We start from the raw sequence: 27,984 nt of genomic DNA, 5'->3' as shown, positions 1-27,984 counted from the left end.
CTCTTCGATTAATGAAATCGTTGTCCGTCCTAGCAAATTTTATTCCATGTCTGGTCTAGTCAATGTTAATCATTATTCGCTTTTCATTCCAACAACATCATAAACAATCGTTTAATGAAATCGTCGTCTGCTCTAGCAAATTCTATTCGATGTCTGGTGTAGTCAATCTCATTCGTTGTTCTTGTTTTCGTTTCGAATAAACAAGATCGTAGATGGTAAAATATCAAACTTTTATATTTTTCAATATTTTATGATTTATAATACATTTTTGTTTTTAAACAATATTAAACCTTTTGCTGATTTAGAATTGATTTAGAATGTCAGGATAATCGCAGGAAATTTCCTTTGTCATGGAAACTTTTCCCCAACCATTCTGAAAATTGGAATATCATTAAATCCTTGGAAGTTTCTAAATTATAGCAATATATACATAATAATAAATATTATTAGAGGTTGGTTGGAGCATTGACGGGAAAGGGCATAAAAGTTGATGAGGTTACAGTTATAATATTGTAATATATATTGTAATTTATTATTGTTTAATATTATATATTATAAGTCATAATATTTTGTGATAATATTTAAGCCGCAAGAATAGAAAATACATGTACAATGATATACAGAATGCAACGTTTTATTAGAATACTATAAATATATTAGGTTGTCCGAAAAGTGTCTTTCTTTTCCAAACACGTCTTTTACAACGATGTATCTCTATACAAACATGACACCTAATCTATCGAACGTTGTGATTTTTATCTTGATATAATAAAACAAAATGGATCATACGTAATTCGATAAAATAATATAAAACGGAAAATATTGTGCATCCATTACTTCCTTATAAAACGAAAGAAACTTTTCGGACGACCTAATAATTAAAATAGAAGAGAGTAAAATTAGAATTATAATATGATGTAGCAAAAAGTACAGATATGATTATGACCCGTATATTTTTACGTTTAATAAATGTAAGTTCAAATTGAGTTGCCTATGGTCTGTGGGAAGTTTCACTCTTCATTCTAATTCTAACTTAGCAAGATTATAAGGGTAGAAAAACAGGTTTTATGGTGAGAATAGTACATAAGATGAGACAAGCCAAGATATCGTAAATCGGAAGCTATCGAAAGGCGGAAGATGTGGATCACAAAGAAATAATAAAAAAGAAGTGTAGCGAAATTGAAAATACAATGGAAAAAAACGAAACAGGTGTAGGAAAAGGTTGGAAAAGCTCAAATAAATAGATATTACTAAATCCTCCAAGCTTCGAGAGATATTGCATTTTATATATCCTCCTGAAGAATCGAACGAACCACCCCAATTCGAAATCCTCGTCGTACAGTCGCAACATATCGCCTGGAGATATCGACAAAGCAGCCATCTCCACGTGTATACTTTCAATTTTTACCGCCTCACAGAGAAAGCAAGCATGCGAAGAAGAAGAAGAAGAAGAATCGAATAGGATCGTCGGTTCGTTCCGCTCGTGCGATTTTTATCTGCCGCAAAAACCGCAACCCGGCCATGGATAACAAAAAGAAGGAGGCGAGAAAGAAAAGGGTCGTGTGGGCGGGCCACGCCTTCGCGTTCGTACGACTTTTAATAATCGGGCCGATTTATCAATGCGCCGCGGCCCTAATTAGTAAGCAGCGCCGTTCTTTTTTCAACATGCTCGCGTTCCACCTTCCCTTCGGGGCCTTTCTTCGCCCGGATCAACGGAAGGAAGGGGTTGAACGAGCCAGCAGACGAGCAACGAACCGCCATTTTTTACTCTTCCAGTTATCGTCGCTTCTTAATTAAAGGATATCTTCCTGGGATGGGTAGAGACAAGTAATTGATTTTTATTTAATAGCGAGGTTCGTGGTTGGTGGTTGTTGGCGGGAGACTGCTGGGGGATGTTAAACGGTTCGATGATTTTTGACGAGTTCTTCTGAGGAGTTTAGGGTGCTTTTTTATTTAGGGGTATTGTGTCTTTTGTACTTGATTGGGAATCTGAATGTTGGTTGTTTTAGAAAGAAACGTGTTGCTTGCTACGCGTTATGATAATCTGCTCTCGTTGTCTTCCTAATTTATTTGTCAGCTCTATCTTTAGACAAAACAAATAGGAAGTCTAGCTTTTTTTTTAAATGATAAGTAGGAAAGTAGAAATTCTATGCTTTTGACGTTGTAAAGGCTACTTTTTATTTTTTTCCCCTGGTAGGAGTTCTTTTCGTCCTCTCATACATAGAACGAAGATTTACAAATTTTCCTTACGCATTGAAATTGAAAAAGATTCTTCAAACGATACGCTTGTACGAAACACACTGTACTAAAATCCAAACTGTACACTAAATAAAGATATTAAAATTCATGTAAAGTTCTAAAAAAATTCAAATTTGATATGTATACAGATGAATTAAATTTTAGCTAAATTTCAAGTCGATACTCAGTTTAACAAAATACAAATTTCTAAATATATATGTAATTCAGCACTTCGTTAATTTCAAAGATACTTCTAGAGGTCCAGTCACTTGTTCAGAGATATTTGAAACACGTAAACAGCTGATGGAACAAATGGTCGCACGTCGATAATATTTATCAGAAGCGGAAGATAAGACGAGAATGATCTAAACGGCCAGCTGAAAAAGCCAGATATCCGTGCAGTGTACTTTTCTCGGTGCAGCTGCGGTCAGATTGTACTTTTCTTATCTAAAAGTTTACTCCAACGGTGTACGTAGGAGGACAAAAGTTCCTTTGTGCACGTTGTTCAACTGGAACAAAGATTTTTTACCGGCCTCTGGTCTCGTCTTTTAATGTGCCATCCCTGAAAAATAGGTCGGTGTTTTAGCGAAGTAGGACGTTAAGTAACTTTTAGAGAAAACGTCGAACAAAGATGTCTGCAAAGCTGGGATTATTTTCAATTGAACGTATAACGCTTAATATCTGGGACAAGATTTTCTACAATGACGGACAAAATTTTGTAGAATCTAACGCAAATCTTCGAATTTCTAAATTTCTAGATTCTTGAATATTTAAATTTCTATGTTTCGAAATCCTAAAATCTCTGCATTTCCAAATCCCTAAATTTCTAGACTTCCGAATCCTTAAAAATATCTAAATCCCTAAATGCACAGAAATTCCAAATTTCTAAATTTATAAACTTTCTATATTCCCAAATAGAAGGTTCCCAAGCTTCCTAAATTCTTCAATTTCTACACTTCAAAACTGTCAGGTTTCTAAATTTCTAAGGTCCTAAATACATAGAACTTCTTCCCAAATCCCCAACTTTCCAAACTTACAAATTTCAAGATTAATAAATCACTAGTAAAACATTCAGATCATCGATAATACGCATATACTTCTTTATCTTTCGTCTGAACCCAAGCCTAAAGCCATTAGTGAAACCGCGCTATGTAGTGGGGGAACCGTGCTCGCTATCGACCTTGAACGCCGCTCGATCTCACGCGAGCTATAACGAAACGTAAGTACAAACTCGCAACGACATGATCGATGTCGTTCGGACTATTCCTTCGGGACTTTCATTCTCTCCCCGGAAAAGAAGCGACCGCTCATTTTCATGATCAAGAATCGCAATCACGGAACTAAGCATCGCTCACGGTTCCTTCTCTTTCTCTCTTTCTTTCTCTCTTTCTTTCTCTCTTTCTTTCTCTCTTCCCACGAGAGCCTCCCCCGATCATCATGGGAAGATCGGCTGCTGGCGATAGCGGCGAGATAGCGATCGAGATGTCGACCGTGGAGGTTCCGTCACTTTCTCCGCCGTGTATACACCGTGTTAATAAATGTTGGGGACAGTTTTTTTTTCTGGCGCGCGTCGATGTGACGTAACGATAGAGATTCATTTGTCCGTCTGCCAAGTATGCACTCTTTGTCAGAATTGACGTTGAATATCGTCCTTTCTTTTCATTACGCTCTCCTTTTGGGTGTGCGTTTCGTGTATGTTTGGACACGCGTCTGACAAACTGAAAGTCGAGAATCTATATATGTCGATGTTTATTTTGTACGAGTTTAAAGTAGGCAGTTTTTGGGTGGGAGATTTTCGTTCGAGAGAAATATGGACAATTTTAGGAGAAACATAGGAAATTTGGGAAGGTTTGATTTGAATTAATATATCCTTTATACGCTATGTGAGTTTGGTTATTTATATTTATACTTTATATACTTTATTTATATTTTACACGAGTTGAGGATTAGCGTGTTCGTAAGATGAAATAAATTTAAAGCAGGAGGCGTTTGACTGCTGTACTCGGTTGGTATGGCAGTGACCTACAGAATTCCACGAAGTATCTTCGATTTCGTAAGTATGGTCGAAAGAATTTTAGTGAAAATTATCGTCTGTCGCGTCACACGAGAAAGCGAATAGTTCAAAATCATAAAATAATGAAACAAGAATGATCAATTCTAGATGGCCTTGAGCGATCGATTCATCATGGTATATTTGCAAAGGTAACGAAACCGCGACGAATCTTTAATGGAATAGAATTGAAGTCTTTCTTGTTTAACGATCTCTAGATTTTCCACGATTTTACACGTGTAAACGTGTTACGATGATTATCGGTGAATAGAGACCAATATGGCAGGCTCGTTTGTTCGACAACCTTTCGTATCCTTGTCGCGATGGTACTTCCGCGTGTCGACGTGTCCATTAACATAACAACGGCCGTGGAAAACTAATCCCACCGGAATTTAAAAGGAACTTTCCTTCCTTTGAAGTCTGCAGGCTGGTCACATGACCTCGCGTTCTTTCCTACGTGAAATGTCTTTTTCGTGCACCTACCATATTTATGATGGTCGCCGTACGAAGCCTCCTTGTGACTTACAGCCTTCTTAATTAGAGAAAAATTTATTTTATGGTGCTCGGAGGTAACAGTCGAATGAACGAAAAGGTTAAAGTTGAGTTTGGTGAGAAACAGGAAGACTTGGATTCATCCAAATCGTTACGACCTTACGAAAAAGTAATATAATATAATGGTAATAATTAATAATCGATTTTGTGACGAAGATATTAGTATAATAGAAAGGGAAAGAACGAAGGAAGGAGAGTTTGTTAACTCGTTCAACACCTACGCACACACTAGTAGCGAATTAATTCCCCGATTTTTCTGCCAGCCGTTTCACCTTACTCGCGGAATTATTCCACTTCCGGTATAAAGCGCGCGATTTGTTTCGCCCCGTTTCATTTCCTGTTACGACACAATGCATGTACCATACATTATATTTTGTATTAGCGATAAGAAACGCTAGTGATGTTTATAAAGCTAAAATTGTTAGGAATCCAAACTACATTACAGAATATTAGAAATTTATTTGAAATTTCATTAATTTTACCTCTTAACTGCTAGTACTTCAAACGTTAAAAAATATTGTCTCAATTATGATCGTTTCATATATTTCAAAAACACGTATTTTCTCTTTTTTCTCTGTAGTCTTTATACGTAGAAATTTTAGTGGAAATAGTATAATATTTATTAAGAAGAATTGTATTTGTAAAGAATTATATATTCATAATATTTAATAACAGAAATGATAAAAAATATTCATATTTTTAATGTATTAGATTCATGTAATCGCAGTTGGAGAGGTTAAAACAAAGAGTTAAAACAAAGGACGAAACAGGGTCACCAGAAATTATTTTCAGATTCGATAAATTTTCCATTTGCGTCACGATTCGAGGGAAAGCCGATCCAACGAGTGGACAAAAAAGAAAAAATGATTTCACAAGAAAACGGAAGGCTGAAATCGACGGTAATGGCACCGGGTAATTCCTCGTATAGCCAATAATTACAATTTACGTGATCTCGTGGTGTATAGTTGTTGCGATAACAACTCGGGATTCGTGCATTTTTTCCATTAGCTATCGATCGTTGCTGATGGAAGCTGTCAATGTCAATGATCTTAACTAGAGCTTTGTGAAAATTGAGAAACTAATGCGCCTTTGAAGGAAGACCGACTAGAGCAAAGAACAAAACTCGCAAGAGAGTTAATGTGCAGGCTTGTCAGGTTTCCCCCTCGTGGCCAGAGAAGGAACTAAAAAAAAATTCACGCGTAGTCTTTAATTTCTGAAGCATTTCGAACGTAGGTTATGTTTCTTCAGGTTGCCTGACAGGTGGATTTTTTTCTGATAAAATTGACGAGTGGCTGCTTATGATTAGAGCTCTCTCTCTCTCTCTCTCTCTTTGATAAGTCTCTTTTGATCTCAGTACAAGATACAGATAGAGAAATAGGATTTAGAAATTCTTGGAAAGGTTAGGTTTTTGATGATTTTTCGTATTTCATTATATCTACTGCTATATTTCCATGTTTTATCCTGTCCATTATATTCCGTGAATAATTATTATTAAATTATTTAATACTTATATTTCGTGCATTACATTTTTTTTATACATGCAAAAATATTTTATATATCTTGAAATCTCTGATATTCAATTCTATCTTACTATTATTAACAAAGAATCAGATTAATCTTACTGAGTAAAAAAAGGTAAAAAATTAAAGTAGATTATTGATTAAATTTAAAGATTACAATAACTTGGTAATTTTATCGATTCCATAATTGAAAGTTACCACCACAGAAATAAATTTACCATCTAATCCTCAATTTTTATCTACCTTATCTATGAATAGAAACCTAAATTAATTTGCGAAAGTAGAATTTAAGAATGCTCCACAGAATTCTTAAATGCCTTGCAATTCAGCGTGTTCGTATGACAAATTCGGGGATGATTAAGCTTGCCAAGCACGAGGCTCCTCTTTCTAGACTTACGTATTTCCAAACGATTGCACCGATAACGAACAGTGTTCCGTATCGTTGGGTTAGGTTCTATTACGTAACCCGTGACGGCCTTGCATTATAGCATCATAACCATTCATCCTGTCCGCTCACCTGCAATGCGCCACGCTGTGTGTTCCAAGCGATACACGAAACACAATGTAGGTACCGACTAAATTGTGGAAACAATCACCGCAGTCTTAATGTCAATGACACTTGAACATAGCCAAAATCTTTGTACTATTTCTTTTTAAACTTAATTAATAAATTTCATTACTTCTTTTCACGAGTATGTTACTAGACATCTAAGAATAAGGATATTTTTCAAATATCTGACTCATAGATGTACCAAAGTTTGGAAGATTTTATAGAATGCTTTTAATTATCTTACATATTCTGTTTTTCAATTGTTGAAGCAAGTGGGCGTATTTGTCATGTTAGTATAATTTTTATGTGACTGGTGATTTAAGAAAGTGCAGTAATATACTTAATAAATTAATAAATTAAAATTAATCAACAAACACTGAGAAATTGATTTCTTCTTTTACATACGACGGATTGAAACGAATGTTGCCAAGCAGAAAACGTACAGCCTAGAAAGTTACCGAGTCGTAGACAATTGGTGTGTCGCAAAAGCAGAGTAGGAAACGTCCACGCCACGATCGACTCTATTAAAAATTAAAACCACTGTCGCCATACGCATCCAAATGAAATTCGCTTAATCAAAAATTTCATTCAATTTTAAATACAATTAACAACAATTAACTCCAATATCGATTATTATCGATTTTGCAATTTGTAATACACTATTAGCTCGATCAAAACGTTTGTTAACGTTAGAAGCATGTATGATGTCCTTTCGTGGATTAGCATAATCCGGTAATTACTATGGAGTGGACACATCCTGTATGGCCCGCGTGAAATGAAATATTTGGAACGAGAAACGACGTGACGCAAAGTGACCACGTCAACAGGAACAACGTGTACGCTTCAGGAATTCCAATCGACTGTTTGCGCCGATGATTTATCGTCCATCGTTTCCTTTTCCTCGATTATCGTACTTCACTTTTCTGATATTTGTGCTTGAACAATGATCCCTTCAGATATATCTGAAATTTTAATTAATACTATAAATTCTTAAGTTATCTCTTTTAAACACTCTGTATAAGACAGTTCAATAGCGTCGTTAAAATTTAGTGTAAGCGATTTGCACGAAAAATGAAGTACTGTTTCCTGTTCGTATCCTTCTTATTTTATACTGCGTGTTTCAAAATGGTTAACCATTCCAGACCACGCCCCCTACAAAATGATAGTTTAGAATTGATACATTACGGATATATACGAGTATACAAACGTGATGATATATACATATGATGATATGTACATGTATACTTATGTATATGTATTTATTTATTTTATGACTTCGTAGCTTGGTAAAAGATCTTTGCTTGCATATAGTATCTAATTGTCATTCATTCCCATATCCAGCTCTTAGAGCACTAACATATCCGAAGACTCTAAGCTATCTATGCTCCTAATCCAAACACACCTATCCTTTCTGATATCTAACATTACAATTAAACATATATATCTGTATTTCACTTAATCTATATACATTATCTTATACTTAACCTATATATCGTCACATATCTACCATTGGCTTACAATTAGTTCCGTATTTATATTCTTTATATTTTTTTCCCCAAACCTCTCAACCAGCTTATCATTAACATATCTTTTTTTTTAAACCGCTTCACTTATCCTACTTTCTACTTATCATCTTCCTCTCTTAATACACTAGAATCTAACCTGTAGCAATCTCAATAAATGCGATTGGTTAGGTTGGAGTTATGTTATTGTATATAGATTATGCTATACTACAAATATTTCATCATACTTGTAACAGGGACATCTGTTCTGTGGTATGTATCTATTCATTGCTCTTATTATATTTAATATAATCCTGTAAAATTATCATATCTCTTTATATTTTGTATTTTGAAAACTTCCTTTCGTCTGCCACCGTAAAATAATTTTTTCCGAGACTCTACTTTTTTAATAATATCCCCCAAAACATGAGTTTGCATAGAAATCCGCAGTCTAACCGTAATCGATTATCCCGGCAGAAATTTGCACGAGGGGTTGCTCACCGTGAATATCAGAAAATCGCCGCGACAAGCATTTACACAACGCGGCGTAAATCATTCGCGGGGAAAAATGTCATTGGCAGACAGAACAGCAGGGGGAAGGTTGAATTGGCGGCGCGAGCGCCACCACGCTCAAGAATCCTGAACCATGTGGATACGGCCGATCCGGCGATAAATAATTTTCACCGTTCCGCTGTCAAAAGCTCGCCCGTGGGTGTTCGCACGTAAATGATATATATTTATCCCGGCCGATTCGCCGCCGCGATAACACAGCGTAATCAATAACGCAGGCGACTTAATGCGCCGGGAGAAGAAAGTCGTGGACTGGGATAACGGAGCTGCGCTTGTCTCCCCAAGTGATTCCAGATAATTGGTTCGAGTCTTTTCTCCCAATTTTTTCGCGGTCTCGTTGTAATTCACTTTGTCTGTATTTTTAGACTCGAGTGTACGAAGTTTGAAACATGGGAAACGAGCTTGGTAGGTGAACTTTTACCAGTATTCTAAATTCTACGTGTTTTAGTTTAAATTTAGTAACACTTTTTGTTGATTGTAAGAAATTGGAAGAGACACAGCTCATCTGTATTATACGTTAGCAATAGTACGAGAATTTGCTGCATACAGTCCTTTTTGCATTTGAGACTTTGAGTCTTAAGTACATGCTCAACCCCTAAATAGCGGTGGTCAATTATGACTGAAATAGAAATGCCTTTGAATAAAATGGAGCATTAAAAGGTGGGGGTTAACTCGTCTTACAAGTTAAATATCCCAGACAAGTATCGAAACCAAGTCAAATTTTCGATTCGAAAGAACTTGTTTGCTTGTAATTTTCGTTTGTAGCTGAGAAGCAATTGCTCGTGAGTTACTATGTGAAAATTGACAATATTTAGTGTCCCCTAAACTGGTCTAGGGAATTTTTGATAGGTTAAGTGATTGAACCCATAGAACGCATTAGCATTAATAGCGTTAAATGCGTGAAACACGATCACCATACCTAAGCACAGAAATAATACGTTCTCATGATTTTCTCTCGAGCATGATTTCCTCGAATAGTGGTTCGTTTCTCTTCTGTAAAGAAAAAGAGATTCTAGAGAGATTAAAGAAGGAAGTGTGTGCGTGTTGCTCGTGTCATGGCGGGCGAGAACGAAATTAACAAGCGGTTAAGAGCCGATAGAACTCGAATCCTTCGGAGGGATCGTACGGAGCCGCGAGCGTTTGACGGACGGACAGATAGGGCGCAGTCCTGCTTTCACTTCACTGCTTTGAATACTAGCAAAAACGTAGATATACCCAAAGGCAAATAGTGGCGGCGCTGAAACTCGACGTTGCCCGGCGGAAACTGGCGTCCATGTCACTTTTGTTTCTGTTATTGAATCGTTTCGTCTAAACATGTTATTCGGATAATTTTTATGGGTATCGTGCACGAACATAAGTCGGGAAGGAAAGTGCGCTGATTCGTATTTTTTCTCTTATTCTGATCCTCTTTTTTTTTTTTTTTTAGCTGTCAGTTAGTACATAGCGCGTTTTTGAGATATATTACAACGAAACAGGCACTTAAGGTCTGTAGTATACAGAGTGTTTAGAGTGTAATTTGGCTGACAAAGTTTTTGGTGTTGGAGATTGAGAGCAATTGTCAAATTAGAGTTTTGATCTGATTTGCAATATTTAGTTGTAAGACAGCAGTATGTAATCTATTGAATATATGGAGATCAAGAGTGTCTAGTGTTTCTAAGACTGACAGGAGTTTATGGGATTGAGGACAAATGTCAAAATTAAATTAGATTCTTTTATTCGATATGAACATTCTACACGTGGCATCTAGCTGTAGGGGAATAGCGGACAGATATTTATGTGTTTAATCTACTTAAGTTTTCCAGGCTTTTGTATCTCTAAACATCGCAGTTTAGATTAGAATCTAAATCTGTCGCACGTCGAGGTAGGTGTTGTAAGAAAACGTGAAATATCAGCCGGTCTGATTATGTCCGCAATCTAATTAGCCGAGTATTTCGAGGTCTTTCAGAACGATCGTTCGAGATTCCATAAGAATGTCTTGACGTCAACTCAGGTTTTCCCATAAAACCATACTCGTGCGTAATTGAATAATTACGGGAAATGGGAATCCATTTCATCCAAGGAATCAATAATTTTCTAACAAAAATAAAAGACGCTTAAAGAAATATTCTTTATCGCAATTTAAATAATAAACATTACGTATCAAACACGTATCAAAAGAAGTATACATTTTTATATTTCGACGAATTCTCTCAACTTTAGCGAAATTTCAAGAGATTCTTTGCCTGAAAATATTTTTCTTCGACATCCTTTTGACCAAGATTTTCCTATTTTCATGCTTCAGGTTCGTGACTTGGTGGAAAGGTGCACGTGTCCAACGCAGTTCCCCATGATCCGCGTTTCCGAAGGAAAATACCGTATCGGAGACACGAAGGTGTTGATCTTCGTGCGAATTCTTCGAAGCCACGTTATGGTGCGAGTGGGTGGCGGCTGGGACACCCTCAGCCATTATCTGGACAAGCACGACCCGTGCCGATGCAAGACCTGTAAGTGAACTTTCAATACGTCTCACGAATTTTTTTCTCTCCTTTTTCCTTTCTTTTTTCTTTCTGCATTTTTTCCGTAAATCCTGTGGGTACTAGTCGTTGAGACAGATAAAAAATATGGGACGTCGGTGACAGTTTAAACGAGGATGAGCTCATTGTCGTTGAAAATAAAGATGATGATCGGAGACTTTCGATTTTGTTACGTGTTACGAGTATGCGAAAGATGAACCATCCTTCTTTTCCTTTTCTTTTTCTCTCTTTCTGTTGGTTACAAATTTACGAAGTGTCAGATGATTTGTGTTTGTCAAAGAAGCATGATGATTTAACGCGTTTCTTTTTTTGCAAATAGAGAAAAAATAATAAGATTGATGGTTTAACGGGATTTTAATTCGATTTAGCAAATTATGCTTCTTTGAACGATACGCTACTCTTCTTAAATCGTAGTTTTATCAAAAAAAAAAAAAAAAAAAAAAAGAAAGAAAAAGGAAAAAAAAGTTTAATATTCCTGTCGTTACAAGATGCAGATTATGGTCCTTTTAACCTCTCTTCAATTATGATATATGTCACTTTATATTTGGATGTTCCATTACGTCATACGTAAATTACATGTTGCTGAATAATAAAATTGATGATTTAGTAGAATTTAACATCGCTTTGATAGGAAATTATGTTTCGTTCCATTATGATACGCCTCCTTTAGTAAATTTAAATTTTGACAAAAAAGCTTGCATCATTCGATGCACAGTTTATGGATCTTGTAATCCTTCAATTATAATATTTTTATCGTATTATAAAACCCACTCATAGCTTAATGCAGCTTTAACTTGGATGACAAATGATATTTCATCGAATGATATGTTCATTTCATTAAATCACAGTTTTACTAAAAATTCCAATTCGATTCAATTCCCAATTATTATACTTCTATTATGCAATTATGCTGTGTCACACACGTAAATTACACACCTATCTCTTCTATTTTCATTATTTCATTCAAATTATCCTTCTTTTAGCTACTTCTAATCACTGTATCTTCGTCAAAAACCACGCTACTCAAATATTCTCCTCTCAATTTTTGATCCAAACTTAAAAAGGAAAAGAACAAAAATCTGAGAAAAAACAAGAATAATATTTCTATTCGTTTTCCAACGTACTCTATCTCGTAACACGTTTAACTCTCATCCACACGCGTCCCATCCTCAACTTTTCGTCTCGAGGCATTGAAATCTCCATGCTTACAGGTGCCTATTAACGCTAAACGATGCGACGTTTCAATTATCCTTTAACGAGTATGCAGCGAAAACTGGACGAAAAACGTGTATCGTGACTGATTGTGCAATCACAATCACGATGCACGACACTATACACACCCGTGCACATAGGCTACGTGTTTTCACCATTTTGTTATTTATCTTTTATTGCAGCGCATCGCTCGATGATCTCAGCGAAGTTGATTCAAAAGGCTGGAGGGTCATTCGACCTTGGCAGCGCGCAGGTGCATTACGAAAGGTGAGTAATTTTCTGCCTCTAACGTGTCATTTGTCTGTCTGCAGTCATTCATTCTAGAGCCGAGATTTTCTGCCGCTTCCTCGATAAAAGGATGCTGCTCGAGAAAATTATGTTGCGCGTCTCTTAGAAACCCAACGATCTCGGATTTAAACGAGCACGGACTGGTCTGCTTATTTTGTTGACGATGAACCGAGCTTTTATTGTAGTTGAAAACATTTATTTTCATTTGCATTTTATCTGAATATGTTTGATAAGAGATCTTTAATCGTTGGAATTTTAAAGAACTTAAGAATCTCGAGCAGCAATTTTTAATGGACTTCCTTCAGCTTTATATCTTCATTAATAGCTCTTCTTCTTTTTGAATATCATTTCCTTTTAGTATTCGAAACGTTTCATTTTTTATACAAGTCTCTCGCAAGTCAAACTGATTCCGCTCTTTGTACATATGAATTGTAGATAGATTTGAAATTTCAAAATAATAAATGTCCTATTTTTATAAATTTATCGCAAATGATAGCATAAGTAGTTGTACTATCTCCGTTTTATATTTTTCAATTTATTAAACTGATCGGTATGTCTGAGTTTCATATAATCACCGTATCTTATCGCAGTGGACCTTACTCCTTTCATTTCCACTCTAACTTATTATATTTTACACTTATTACATTAATCTTCTTAATCTCTAACAACTAACCTCTAAAGATTCTTGAAATATTGAATTAGAGGTTATGTGAACCGAAAACGCGGGATCCATTTTGTAATGGAGGGGTAGGCAAAGTGTGTGTTGGCCTTGAAAACTTGCGATAATGCAAAAATACCAAAATTCGTTACAAAAAGCATAAACCTGAGAAAACTGTTAAACGCAAAACGCCAAATTTCTGTACGTAGAGCAGAAACTTGAAAGATATCAAAAATTGTAAAGTTTGTTGAAAAGATGACAAAGTGTGTATAGAAACGGCCAGCTAGCATAGTCGCCTGCCCCTAACACATCCGGAAAAAAATTCGGCTACTGATCGACAGATCACCTCCTAGAACACGACGGAGTTCGGCGTCGAGCGTCGGTTCGTGCGCAGGCACGGTGCAGAATCAGCAACAATCGACGCAGCTGCACGCGGCCAAGAGCGTTTCCAGCAATCGGTCACGATCGCCCACGCCTCACCAGCCTGCCGGCAAGCAACAGCAACAATCAAACAGCGAGGAGCAACGAAAGATCAACCGATCGAGAAGTCCAACGCCACAGAGGAAGTTCTTAGGTAGCCCTAGTCATCAGCCAGACTTTGGCAAGCAACGATCGAGATCGCCAACACCGAAGGCTCAGCTAAGGTCTAGCAGCCCCACGACGAAGCTGGAACATGGAAAAAGTGGATCTTACGTGGATTCGCCTGGCAGGAGTTCGAACGAAGATTCACGTTCGCCGACTCATCATGGAAGGCATCAGGAAGCTAAGGTGGGTGACGAATAAACTGCGAATTTTTATGCATTCATGGAAAATTTGAAAATATAAAAATGCATAGAATCCACATAATACGCAAAAATATATGAAACGTGTCTCAAGAATAGCACTTGTTTCACATATTTAGTAATACAGTTCTAAAATTCCATTTGGATCCACCGCAGATAGAAATGGAGAGAGTTATTTAGGATTGGGTTAGGTTATCTTGGGAATCTGAGAGGGGGAAGGTTTGAGTTAGGTTTGGGGTGGAATTATTTATGGGTATAGTATGGGGAGGGGTAGAGATTTAGGGGATATTGATGGATATTTGCGGATATTGGTAACTGATGGGACACGTTTTAGGGGTTTTAGAATCGTTAAACAGGATATAGTTGGTTGATTATATATTCATTGATACTAGTGCATGTATTTTGGAGAAAGTTATAAAAATTGAGACATATGTATTTCAATTTTTTGATATATAAAAATTCTATATGACAGTAGTAACCCTTGACATACTCTTTTAAGAAAACGTGAATGAAGTTATCGTTGGACTAGATAGATCTGTGGTAAAAAATCCCTAAATTTGTCCCTAGGATGCAAAGAAGGACTCTCAAGAGATCCGTACGAAAGTTCCCCTAACAGAGGAATTCACGAAACGATACGTCGTCGACGGTGGCGTAGCGCGTAGGACAGTAGAAAAAGAAGACACACCGAAATACGAGCCGACAATTTACAACTACAAGTGCCGCGAGGACTCCAGTAGTCGCAGTCCAACGCCGAGTCCTCCAGCAATTAAAGAAGAGCCGGTCTTGGAAAGTTTCAGCAAAGATGTGACCGGGAATGCACATTACACAAAGTCATCACACGATGGAGAACATTCAGACAATTGCAGCGAAGTATCTGACGAGGGTTATCGAAGCTTGGGAGCAGTTCAGCCAACCAGTGGAAACGGAAATCCCGGGACGTGCACGCAAGGATCGCCCACGGTTGCCGATTGTCAAAGTGAGTATAATTTTTTTTCTCTTGTAAGGGCTATCAAACTATTAAGGACCAAGCAATTGTTTCTCATGACGTTTTTAAATTTAATATTCTCCAAAATTCACAAAATTGTAAAATGCAGATGGAATTTTTTTGTGGTCTCAATGTTAAAGAACAGAAATCGATAGCGTCAATTGATTGGGAAAAAATGACGAATGAAATGCGTAGAATTTTGTGACTAACGCAATGTTGGCCCTTTTAATGAGTAAAAAACCCTAACAAAATATCTAAACTCAGCAAGGTTTAATTCTATTTGGGGTTTCAAAACTGTTATGACAGCCTGAGTAAATTATTTATATTACATATGGCTTTTACGCAATAACGAGATTATGAATATTTTTAGATTGATAATTACAATTATTGTGAATGGCAGAATTAGTAAAAAATATGAATAAAGCAAAGTTTGACTATTTTTATAGCAGAAAAAAGGAGTTAACAGTAAAAAAAAACATGTTCTTCGACCGCAACTTTGAAAATATAACACAAATATCGATGTTTTGCTAGAATTGTATCAAATGTTACAATGTAACTAGACATTTTGCGCGAGAGTAAGTCCTGCGTATAATAATGCGCATTAACGTAAAGTGCGCCAGTGTCGCACATTGCTGGCGATTCTTGATGTTACGATCGGTACATTTTACTCTTCGGATCTGGTTATTTTCGAAGTGGCGAGTGTTTTTTTCGACGTTCGGTCGCGCGATCCCGTTTATTCACGCGCTGGGATTTATGGGCTGCCCCAACTGCGTGGGTTGGCACGCCTGTTACGCGAGTAGCATGTTGTAATGCGCCGGCCAGATCGAGGCTGCCGCAGGAATTCGTGAATGGCGAAAGTTTTTGGGGGAGTGTGTTGGTGTCTCGATTGTTAGATACTTTTAGATTAGACTTTCGAACGTTAGGAAATTTCTTTATGATTGGATTCTGTTTGGTCTTCTCTAATTAACTTTTAATGGGGAGATTAGAATTTAGGCAAATTAAATCTTTTAGAACGTACTTGAAAGTTGAGAATTCTTTTTACTGATCTTTTCTTTGCTTTCTAATATGAAAATTTTTGAAGTGATCTTCATAGCTAAAAATTTTATAATGACCTGTTCCCTATTTGGAACATCAAAAAGATTTTTTGATGTGTTAACGAAAATTAGGAATTTTTTTTATGAATCTGAGGAATGAGTAATCATTTCTGAAAACTGAGGGATCAGCTTTTATCCTCTTTTTATCTCCAATATATCGAAGAAAATAGAGTGGAAGAAACGAAAGAAATGGAAAAATAAAATAGGTACATACAGCTTGATACAGTTACATACATAATAGGTTGATACAGTTCAAACTATAAATTTCGAAGCTTTACTGCTTTCCAAGGAATATGCAAAGATGCAGGGATAAAATCTGAGAAGTCAGTGACACGTTTCTGTAGAGAACTGTTATTTAATAGAATATACTCTATCGTGTAATAAGGTTACTTTATAGACCACTTCTGTCACGACTAAAATCTCTAGTGTGAACACATACTTAAAATGTATCTGGTAACAGTTGAAGAACTTGGCGAGATTATGATAATGGTGGAAGGAAGTAAACTTCGCAAAGTTGCTGATGGTGGGGAGAGTGTCCTTGAGAAGCAAGTTACTTCAGACGAACTATATCCCACTAGAAATTGTAGATTCACGCAGAAATCTCAATTATATCATCAATCATTATTGACGATTGACATTAATTTATAGCAATATCCAATAATAAATTCTATTAATATTTTTCCAATGTGATTAAATTTTCTTTACAATAAACAGCGAATGCTGTGGGTATCGGTACTTGTAAAAGCTGTCCTCGAATATTAAATGACAACTCCAAGTAATAAGACGGGAGAGAAAAGAAAGAAAGCGTGTTGGCTAAATACACTCGTTTAGCGTATAGGTCGTTTCATAACAGGGCGCCGAGTGAAATCGCCTCGGCGATCGCGATAATCGCGTCCCGCTGCGAAGAAAACGCACATAGCTCGCATGGCTTTTCGATCAAAGCCAGTCATTCAGTTTAATACGAGCGTATCAGGGATGGATGAACAAAACGAGCTATTGTGTGTTTACTTATTTTTCTGTGTTTCAACTTTCTCGACGTCTCATATCTTTTTCATTTCCTTTTTTCTTTTTTTGTTTCTTTCTTCAATAGCCCATCTAACAGGTTCCTTTATTTTTATTTACACATTTTTAAAATAATCTATATAAATTTGCAATATAAAATTTGTAAATTTTGTCGATTGGTCATTGAATTATAAAGTATCTTAAAAAATGTGGAAAAGTGTAATTACATTTGACTGCGAAACATAGAAAAGGAATTTCATAAATGTTTTTGTCTAATATTTGATTTTATATATTTTTGCCAGATTATTTTATAGAAATTCTCTTTTAATATTTATTTTTATATATTCGTAATTCATCACTTAGTGGCACGTATAGATAGGATCAATTATTTTTTTACATTTTTATGAAGATCTGAAGACTTCGGAAGTTGATACCGTAAAACGAGTGTTTATCTGGTAACTTCTATCTAAGATTGTCAAACCTGACAGCGAAGAATTTAATTCGCGTCTGAGCTCGATGAATCTTCGCGATACTGCCCCATCCTTTCAACTCTTTTGTACATAACAGCGCATAGAATTGCCTCGTGTGCTTGTTTTTATCGCGTTTTGTCCCATCTAGCCACTCCTCACCGTCAAACCTCTACATCTTCATCTAGAGAAGAGAAGTCTATAATCTGTTCTACTTTCTTCAATCAGAATCCTGAATCTAGGGGAAAAACCTTCTAGGGTAGTTACAGGAAACTACAAATTACACATTACACAAATAGTAATTTAACGCAGCATCAAGTATGATCAAATTCCAAAAATAAACATTTATAAAAACTAAAATACATATATCTATATTTAATATTTAATATGGTGATAATACTTCAGGATTTTACACATTTTTAATAAAATTGTTGGATGTTAAAAATACCATCAAAGTCAAATACTCCTTACAATTTTAATTACAATCTTGATTTCCGTAAGTAATTTAAAAAAGAAAAGATTTTCTAGAAAAATACCCCAGTTATCTATCATCTAGAAATAAAAACTTAATAATTGGATTTAAATTCTCGAATTATCCCCATCTCCATTTTAACAGAACTAACCTACATACTAATAATTCTTACCTAACCCCAATCTAACCTAACCTAACTTCCTTTTTAACAATACTTCCATCAGAAAGACGAAAGAAATTAAATTTTCAATGGTAGCCACAGAAGCTATGAAAATAGTAGCATAGTAAACCGTAATATATTCAAACCTAACCTAACCTCCTTTCCAAACAAGTCTTTGTAATGAAAAAGGAAAGATAAATTAAAAGTTTCAAAAAGCAAATACAGAAGCTGCGGAAATGCTAGTATACAAAACCGTAATTTATTCAAATATAACCCAACCTCCTTTTCAAACAATTTTTCATGATGAAGGAAGAAAGAGTATGAATTTTCAAAGGCAAATAAAGAAGCTACGTAAGCAGTGGTACACGAAACCGTAATTTATTTAAATCTAACCTAACCTCTTTTTCAAACAATTCCTCGTTACGAAAAAGAAAAGAAAGAAATTGAATTTTCAAAGGCAAATAAAGTAGATACGAGAGTAGTAGTACGCGGAAACCGTTGCTCCGAGTGGAAAGATCGGAGTATGTGTCAAGTGCGTGAATCACGGTATTCGAGGCAAAGCGTTATCGAGGATCGACCGCTGGTGATTGTTCCGTGGACAGGTTGTTGTTGAAGATCGCCCACGCTTCGCGATATGCGCACACAGATATCTCATTCTTCGTGTAATCCTTCACAGCCAGTTAAATGTCAGGTTAGGTGTATGTATTTGTATACTTTGAATATTAATGAGCTACAGGGTGGTCCAAAATGGGTTGCTCGATTACTATGGACGATGAAAAGAGACGTTGTCGATTACGTATGGTATTGTGTGCGTTTTGTTTACGTTAGAAGAGTGATGGGTGTGGAGCTACCGTGGTTGGCTTCTGTAAATGAATCGATTTCCTTTTCGGTTGAGACTGTGGGTGGAGAAGGTTAGGGAGAAGTGATTTTGAAGGAGAAAGTAGATATGTGTTGAAGCGAGCGTATCGAAGGCATAAACATGGAAATGTTAAAATGTTGATGATTCAAAAATCTAGAATTTGTCAGTCTTGAGACGGTAGAAGAGATTTTAGTATTTATAGAGACTAAAATTTTGGAATTTTGGTAATTTGTACAGTTCGAAGATTGGGAATTTGGAATTTTGTAAAATCTTAATAAATATTTGAGACAATTTCGATATTTTGCAAACTTAATATCTTGGAAATTTGGAAATACAAAATTACAAATTCTAAAATACTCAGCTATTTTAAGTACTACGTGTCGTTAGAGTATATTTCTGTAAAGAAAATTGTATATAAAATTCGTTTATATGTCTACTTTGAAGACATGGTTACTTACTTGAACTACTTCACTCAGCTATTCCTGGATTAGACGCACTATAAACAAGTTTATGTTCTTCTAGATTCTTTTATTCAACCGACAAGTTGCTTATCATGGATTATAATAAGTTACTTATTATATCTCGTTCGTAAAAATTCAATAGTCCAAGTTACTTTTAACTTCAATATTTTCTCAATCTCTTACTTCTCTATCAAAGTCTACAATTCTTTCGTCCGAACTTTCATTTAATTCTCAATTTACGTCTCCAGAGAACTAAAAATTCCCGAAAAATGTGTCAATTATCTTGGAACGCGTCCAGAACATACTAAATGCTTCTTCCGAAATAGCATTTGTAAAAATTGTTTTTGGCAACACACCGAAGATCCCGCGAGCCATTAAGGTGCGTTTTACGATTCCTTCGAACTGGTTCTCGCAACGTAAAACGCATTTATACGTCTGTAATTGGCAAACCTCCACTAATAGCTTCTTTTACGCCCAATAAGACCGTCTCGGTGTATTCCTTTCTTTTAATGAGGAGCGTACACGTGAACGATTCCATCTGCTATTACAGAAATTACGCAATCGTAATTCCTACGATTAAAATTGCACAGTTACACCGAACAAGGAAATCGTAAAGATAAGAAAGTGGCGAGTTAAATTTTCCTCTTCGAGAAAATCGTAATTATATCGGGATATTGTGCGTATTACAGGTAACAATCAATTGCTGACATTTTTCTTATAATTTACGCGCGCGGATTGCATTTGTAAGATTCTTTTAATCAAATGCGATGGTATAATTCGATGCTTTCTAAATTAAATCTTATTTCCTTTAAGAAATCCAACATTTAGGAAATTCTGAGCAAATTAAAGATTATTATAAGTTTTCTACACAATAATGTAATTCATTTATAAAGTATTTCAAATTCGTCAGAATTCAACCAAGAAGATCGAACAGTTATACTGTGCTTGGAAGATAAATATCACCTTGAATAAAATTATTTTTACATTTTTATCGATTAAGAAATCCAAAGAAAAATCAGCGGACAATGTTAATTTAATAGAGAGTTGGCGAGAAATGTTATTGGCTATGTCATCCTGGGGGGGGGGGGGGGGAGTCGAAATTGCGATATAAAAAAGTCAGACGCGATTATGTCGACCGTATATTCGGCAGGTTGCCCACGCAGTGCTATGCGATGATCGTCGAATCCTAAATCCCGTCGAAATCCACTCAAGTACGCTTGAATAAACAGCGAGGAGGGAGCTGGTGACGCTCTCTGGTTGACATTTGCATGCGATTGCACGCGGAAACAACGCGATTCGTCGTTACGCAATCGCGATTGCGTATACCGAACGCATTCATAGAACTAATTTTGCTCTTTCAAACCAGAATGTGTATTTAATGATTTTAGGAGATTTATAAGTAGAGATTACAATAAGACTGTGAATTGTAATATGAATTTTAAGGCGTTGAATTTTTGGGAACGTGCTCTCAATAATTTAAAAAAAATCAGAAAATGGAATTTATATTTTATTGAAATTAGAATCTCAGGATGTAAGCTCAATCTATTCTCCTAAAGACTTTTATAGAACTATGAACCTATAAATTTAGCAACGCGATATTAAAATCATTTTACCTATGATAAATCCTACATATTATACTCAAATGATATACAAGTAAAATATCTCTCTCGTTTCCCAAATCCATCTTCAGAAATTCTGCAACAGCTAATTCGAGCCCTATGGACTGTAACAATCTAACCGAAAATATATTCGATAATAAGAGAAAAAAAGAAACACCCCTTTCTTCCCTTGTTTCAGAGCAACCCGTGAAATCTGAACCTGAGGAGAGGTCCTGCGTGGAGACAGAGAGCATCGAGACAGGCCTTCGAAAGACTCGCATAGGCCCAGCCAGTCCTCTCCGCGCTTCGCCTTCGAGAAGCGTGGCCTCTTCCTCCGGGGACCGAACTCCTCGAGCAAATTCCATCGTACGTGAAAACAGCAACGTCTCAAGAGCTTCCTCAGGCAGTAAAACACCGAGAGACAGCAATTCCAGTCCAGAAGGAAGTCCTCTCAAACGAGGAACCATAAGAAACAGCCTTCGAAAACCTCCAACAGGCAGTCTAAGCAAAGCATCTCCAGTACCAAAAACCTGTCAGAGTCCAGTGAGTGGTAGTAACACGTGGAACGGTAGACAGACTCGACAGAGACCCAGTATCCAATCAGACACCTTCCTGAACCCTCAAGTACCAGCCACCTGTGCCACCACCCCTAATTTCACCAGGAAAAGTCCAGCCAGGCAAAGTCTGCCTAGGCAAAGCTCCAATGGTGGTATCCAATATGACAGAAATGGAAGAAGAATCAAAGTTACCACTGGATCTCTTCAATCTTCGCCGACCAAGGTGAATCCTCTCCTGGAGCAGATTCTACAGAAGGTTGGCCACTTGCAAGACGAACGTGAAGTGGTTCAGAAGCTTCAGGATCTTTTGAGGGATTATCAGTCGCATAGTTCTGGCGACGGCATGGCGAATATGGAGTTCACCAGGGCGTGGATCGATGGTAACGGGACCGTGGCGTTGCCTCAGGACAATCAGATGACGGCCAGTCCTAGAAAGGATCCCAAGCCTGTCTCGGAGAGGGGAGGTTTCTCCAGGATACCGGCGCCAGTTTACAAGAGGCCGATGTCTGTCGCGTCTGACAGCATGTAGAGCTTCTCTATGAGCTTCGAGTAACGTTTAGAGGGCGACGATGATGCTGGTTCAGAGCGTGTCCTCGAGGTCATCGGGCTCCTCGATCGCTCATAGGCTGGACTGTGTGTACGCGGAGCCTCGCCAGTGCTCTCGCTGCTTCCTTGCTCGTGACGCCCTCGATTTAGCAGATTCTCTGTTGATTATACGTGGACACGTGACGAGACGTGGGTGTGAAAGGTGTTGCAAGGTGAGAAATGGTGATTCCGAAGGTGTTTAAGTAAGGGAAAGAGTGAGGTTAGGATGATCCTAATTTAAAATGCAGTGTTTCCCGAATTAGCGTAACATTGGTGTTTCTGTTGCATCGTTCAATGATCAACATTGGTCGAAACAGTTCTACATGCAGATTTCCTGAATTAGTATAGACTACTCATCCCAATTGCATCGATAAATGATCGCTGGTCGAAATGGGCCTAACTGATGCTCTAGGGTTAGAAAGGAGTTTAAGTTAGTTCCCTTTGGTCTAATTCTGGGAACCCTGTAATTTCATGAAACGTGTCTCTATGGTGCTTGAGAGATTTCTTTTCTCTTGGAACATTTTGTAAATAGCAACGCTTTTACTGAAAGAGTTTTAGAAAAAATTGTTCCCTTTTCTATTGTGAATTATCTTAGAGGAATAGAAATCACGTCCTTTTCCCCCTTGAAGAAGAGAAAATTCCTTTATACCTAAATACCGCGAAACGATGCTTAAAGGGTAAATCAGCCTCTTCTCACCTGTGCACGATTCACAAAAATCCCAAATATCCACGTTTTGAAATGTAAAAAAATCCGCGTTTCCACGTGTTGTGCGATAGCAGATCGAAGGTGTCCGATTAGAGTGGAAGTTTAACGGGCCTTAACGGTACGGGGTCGATCAGTTAGCTCGTAGGAGTCACGTGTATATCGAGGTGGTGCTTGGATGGTGCTGAACGAGATGACGTTCGTGATGCAAGTAAGATTATAAGGTGATCAAAAATAAAAATGAAAAAAATTGAAAAAACAGATCAAAAAAGAAAAAAGAAGAAAAAAACGATGGGAGAGGAAGAACTACAGAGAAGCTGAAATGATGACGTGGAAGGGAACGAAAAAAAAAAGAAAGGTAGGTGAGGGCGAGGGAGACTCGTCTCGTCGATGAACAACAACGATTTCGATTGACGAACAACAGACAGAATTCAAGCAGGCAATTAGCTGGTGTACGGCTCTTGCGTTAATGGCTTCCCGATCGATTTGCTTCCAGTCAGTTAATTGCACTCCGGCTGACAGCTCGTCGATTCATCCGAGACGAGAGATTGCACCTTTGCACCGTGGACACACGCGACGCGATCTCTCTTTTTTGTCGTGATATGTTCTTTTTTTCGAGTGTCTTGTGATCGATACTTCGCAGCCTTCCCTTTTGCTTTATTGAATTCTTTTACCGGGAATTCTTTTTCTTTTTTTTTTTTATTGCGGAGCTAATGGACATTCTTCGACCGAGGAATTATAGGGGGCTGAATATTTATGTATTGGAAAAAGATTTGGGGCATATAATATGGTAATAAAAGAAAATTACAGAAAGTTTTGTGAAAGATTAAATATAGAATCATGAAAGTCGTACATGAACATAAAAATTGCATGAAACTTTGCAGAAAAACGAGTACAGAATTTTCTTCAATATCGACTTCAAAGCTTTTTCTTCAAACCTAACCTAACAGAATCTCACAGATCGATCACAAGTTATATCGAACTATATCACAACAAGGAAAGAAAAGGAGAAAAAGAGAATCACGCCGTTTCGTGATCATTTTCATTAGCTTAGTACGTATAAGAGGTCGACGAGCGTAAATCGCGATTTCTCGACGATCGCGATCGCTGAAGAAGAAACGATCGTCGGGGGATCGACGAGAAGATCTCGGGTTTCGCAGTCAGAATTTCTACGTTCGATCGTTCACCACGGCCGCCGGGCCGGCGAGAAATTATTTATTTATATAGTCTATCGGTTATATTTATTAAAGACGATTTATTTGCGCGTTGCGAGTTCTCTTGAGGATGGGAGGATAATAAACGACGAGAACAATGCAGAGTCGAGGAGGAATAGGTTAGAAACGGAGTAGAGGAGAGAGAAACGAAAGTTTCTTAGCAAGAAAAAAAAAAAAGAAATCAAATTCACCCCAGAAAACAGACTGCATTATTGTAGATAGCGACGTGTCGTCGAACAAAACGCCATTCCAATGTTTCAATGTTTTTTATACCAAAACGCGAGCGTAGCGGCATTTTGTATCAAGTGTCTTGAGGGGAAAATGGCGTCCGGGCGGGACGTGTTTCAGTTTTCGCGTGTCGGCTTCATGGAAACTAGAAAAATGGAAGTTTACAGGCATAAAAATTGTACGTAGTGTCCTTGCTGCAGAATTGAACGTCTGTAAATTAATTATATATTGCTCAACAGAATGTAACTCGAGTGAGTGAGTATTTGGTACCTCGTGTGGAGGAATCAATGTCAATTAGGTTATGTTCTATTTTTAAAGACACATATTTCTGATTCTGGAACAAGGTCAAGAAATTTGATGAATTTCCTTTTTAATTCTGCAATTTTGAATTCTGTAGTTACAAAACAAAAATTGAAAATATTTTCATAAAAGACATTGTACGTAGTTCTAACTCTAACCTTTAAATCTTCGATCCTAACTTCTCGATTTCGTAGTTACAAGAAAAGATCGAAAAATTTCAAAATGAATACGAAAATGATTATCAGATACTTTAAGCTTTTTATACTACGTATATTTCTAATTCTAACCTCTAAATTTGTAATTCCAAATTTTCAGTTCTATAGTTGCAAACGAGATTTAGAAAATTTCTAAATATATACAATAAAGAGAAAAGAATATTACAAAACCTCTGTGTCCACCATCGATTCAAAATACTTCGAGATATTATAATAGCGTCTAATCAAAAATTGTTTCGAAGCGAGACGCGCGAGTGAAACGCAGCAAACTTAAGATGAAAGAGGCTGAAAGTGTGGAGCTAATATTTTTTATAATAGCCTAGTAGAGAAATCGTGTCCTTACGGCCTAAGGTCGGCCTCTCCAAGTTTTTCGATGTTTCGTTTCCTCTCGAAGTTTCTTCGACAAGGACTACGTCCCGCCACGGAAACTCTGGTCCCCGCCGATTACGAATTAAGAGGTACACTTCCGGCAGGAAGACAGAGAAGTTTATTTTGTTGACCAGATGTTCGAGTAGAGATTGTAACGCGAAACGTACGTATGCCCGATATAAGGAAAAAAGAAAGAAAGGGAATTATTTTTTAGTAAGACGCGCTAGGTGCACTTCCGGAAGTTACTGTGTGTCGCCTCTGTGACGTTCGAACGATGCGTGGATTATTTTCATTTGACTTTTCTTTAATTTTACTGCGTTTTTATTTTAGTTCGCGGGCTGTTTGCTTTTCAAGAGAACGAGGTTTGACGTTTAGCTCGTACAGGGAGTTTCATAAATGTCGAGATAAATTTTGTGAATGTAATATTTAAAACAGGAATTTCTTTTAGTTTTTGCTTTTTTTTGTATTTTTTCTTGGTACATTATGAAACACCGTATGATCTAAAAATTATGTTTCCAATCAGGTAGAAAATATTGTTTCGTTTAAAAGATTTCTTCGATACTTGAAAAGCAAAAGGTTCCAATTATTTTCTTCCTTTTTTCTTTTTTTTTTTTTTTTTTTTTGATCTTCGAGTAATTAAGATCGGCGACCTATTTGGAATTGAGATCGCTGTTGAAGACGTTTTTTAAACCACGTGGTACCTTCTTATGAAAATTTTCTTTCTTCTTTTATCCCTTTGTTCTATATAATGCATGCCAAAGATACATACTTCGTTTTAAAGTAAGCGTTCTCTATATCGTGGTTAACGAAAAACGTCTTTAAAGATGAACGATATCAATCGGTTTGAAGAAAAATATTTCAACTCCCTCTTAGTTATAATTTTATTTTATAGAAGCGCGATTTTTTTTTACAAAAAAAATGACAGAAAAGCTTGCAAAAAAATTAGTGAATAAATAAAAATACGTAAAAAATTGCACGTCCAAGAAAATATTGTAAAATATTTCCCGTCCAAAAGCGGTTCTCTGGCAAAGATTTCCAATTCGACAAAGCGCTATTTCCTCGAGGAAATTCCATCGAGGAAACGTCCGAACTGTTCTTCTTATAAAAGAAACGTTAAAAAAAAGGAATAAAGAATATTAGAGACCACAGTTCGTTCCGGAAGGCATGCTACAAAATTGCTCGTAGATATTCAAAGTCTCGAACGCGGGGGTGAACATCCCCATTCGTATTTTTAAGCCTAAGCTTCATAACCCCATGCAGCTGCGGTGTTTATCCGCAAAATGACAAGAAATAAATAATATCGATGATTACCAATATTAATATTATTATTGCAAGAATTGCGGAACTATCGCTATTATTCTTATTAAGAATGACCATTATTATTATTGCGATTATTATTATTATTACGATATTATTATCATCGTCAGAGATGATGACGATGCTGATTGATTATTATGATTATTATACGCAACGTTGAGTATGTTACGTTATATCATTTTATCTACGAGAAGTTGTAAATTGAGAGAAAACTTGCATAAAAAAAAAACAATAAAAAGCTTTGACAAAATCATTGTACCGCTTTTTCTTTAAGTAATTGTTCTATTACTATATGTATATATATAATTTCTAACATAATTTCGAATATAGTTTATTCTTATGCTTATTTCTATATAAGTTCCAATGTTCATAGCCATTGTCATTTATGGCATTATTTTACTTTATATGCTATCTCTATATATAATATTTTTTCAAAATACAAGTACCAAATATTTTAGTTCATATATTATTCACACATACGATGCTATGGAAGATGATACGATTCCACACCTATCATATTTATCTAACTGTTAACTAAATACCATACTTTACTTCGAGTTTTCGTCATCATTACGCAATATTACTTCTCCAAGATACTAAACATAATAATAGAATTCTAATAATCCGTACACTGTCACGTATAAAACCGACTATGTTCGCATCAATATCCAAAGTATTGGATGCTATACGAAGACCATGAAACATCGGTTACATCCAATACCAATACCGAATTCTTAATCCCCAAAATATCATCAAACACGACACCCAGTAAACAAATTATTACGTCCAATACATCAGCTACATCCAATGCCAACACCTGATATCTAAATCTCTCAAAATATCAAATATCCAGTATACGAATAATTACGTTCAATACACCAGCTACATCCAATGCCAATATTTAAATCTCTCAAAATATCAAATACTCAGTAAACGAATACTTACATCCAATGCCAGTATTTA

The 27,984-nt window shown here is 36.5% G+C and overlaps 1 protein-coding gene across 3 annotated transcripts in view; it reads left to right on the top strand.

The window, feature by feature from the left end:
- The window catches only part of LOC138187387 (GAS2-like protein pickled eggs), an 87,837-nt gene extending 61,226 nt beyond the window's left edge, over positions 1 to 26,611 (top strand). For 2 of the 3 annotated variants that reach the window (XM_069128113.1, XM_069128115.1), the window contains 5 exons: positions 11,264 to 11,465; positions 12,890 to 12,974; positions 13,995 to 14,421; positions 15,003 to 15,411; positions 21,733 to 26,611. In XM_069128113.1, coding sequence (XP_068984214.1) covers positions 11,264 to 11,465; positions 12,890 to 12,974; positions 13,995 to 14,421; positions 15,003 to 15,411; positions 21,733 to 22,619 — 2,010 coding nt within the window. In that variant the 3' untranslated portion in view covers positions 22,620 to 26,611. The remainder of the gene's footprint in view (positions 1 to 11,263; positions 11,466 to 12,889; positions 12,975 to 13,994; positions 14,422 to 15,002; positions 15,412 to 21,732) is intronic. The other variant, XM_069128114.1, reaches the window with a different exon arrangement.
- The last annotated feature ends 1,373 nt before the right edge of the window (positions 26,612 to 27,984 follow it).

Source organism: Bombus flavifrons, chromosome 15 (genome assembly GCF_040668555.2).
Source record: "Bombus flavifrons isolate JBK064 chromosome 15, iyBomFlav1_principal, whole genome shotgun sequence".
NCBI classification, from domain to species: domain Eukaryota; kingdom Metazoa; phylum Arthropoda; class Insecta; order Hymenoptera; family Apidae; genus Bombus; species Bombus flavifrons.
This window is presented reverse-complemented; position numbering and strand designations above follow the sequence as displayed.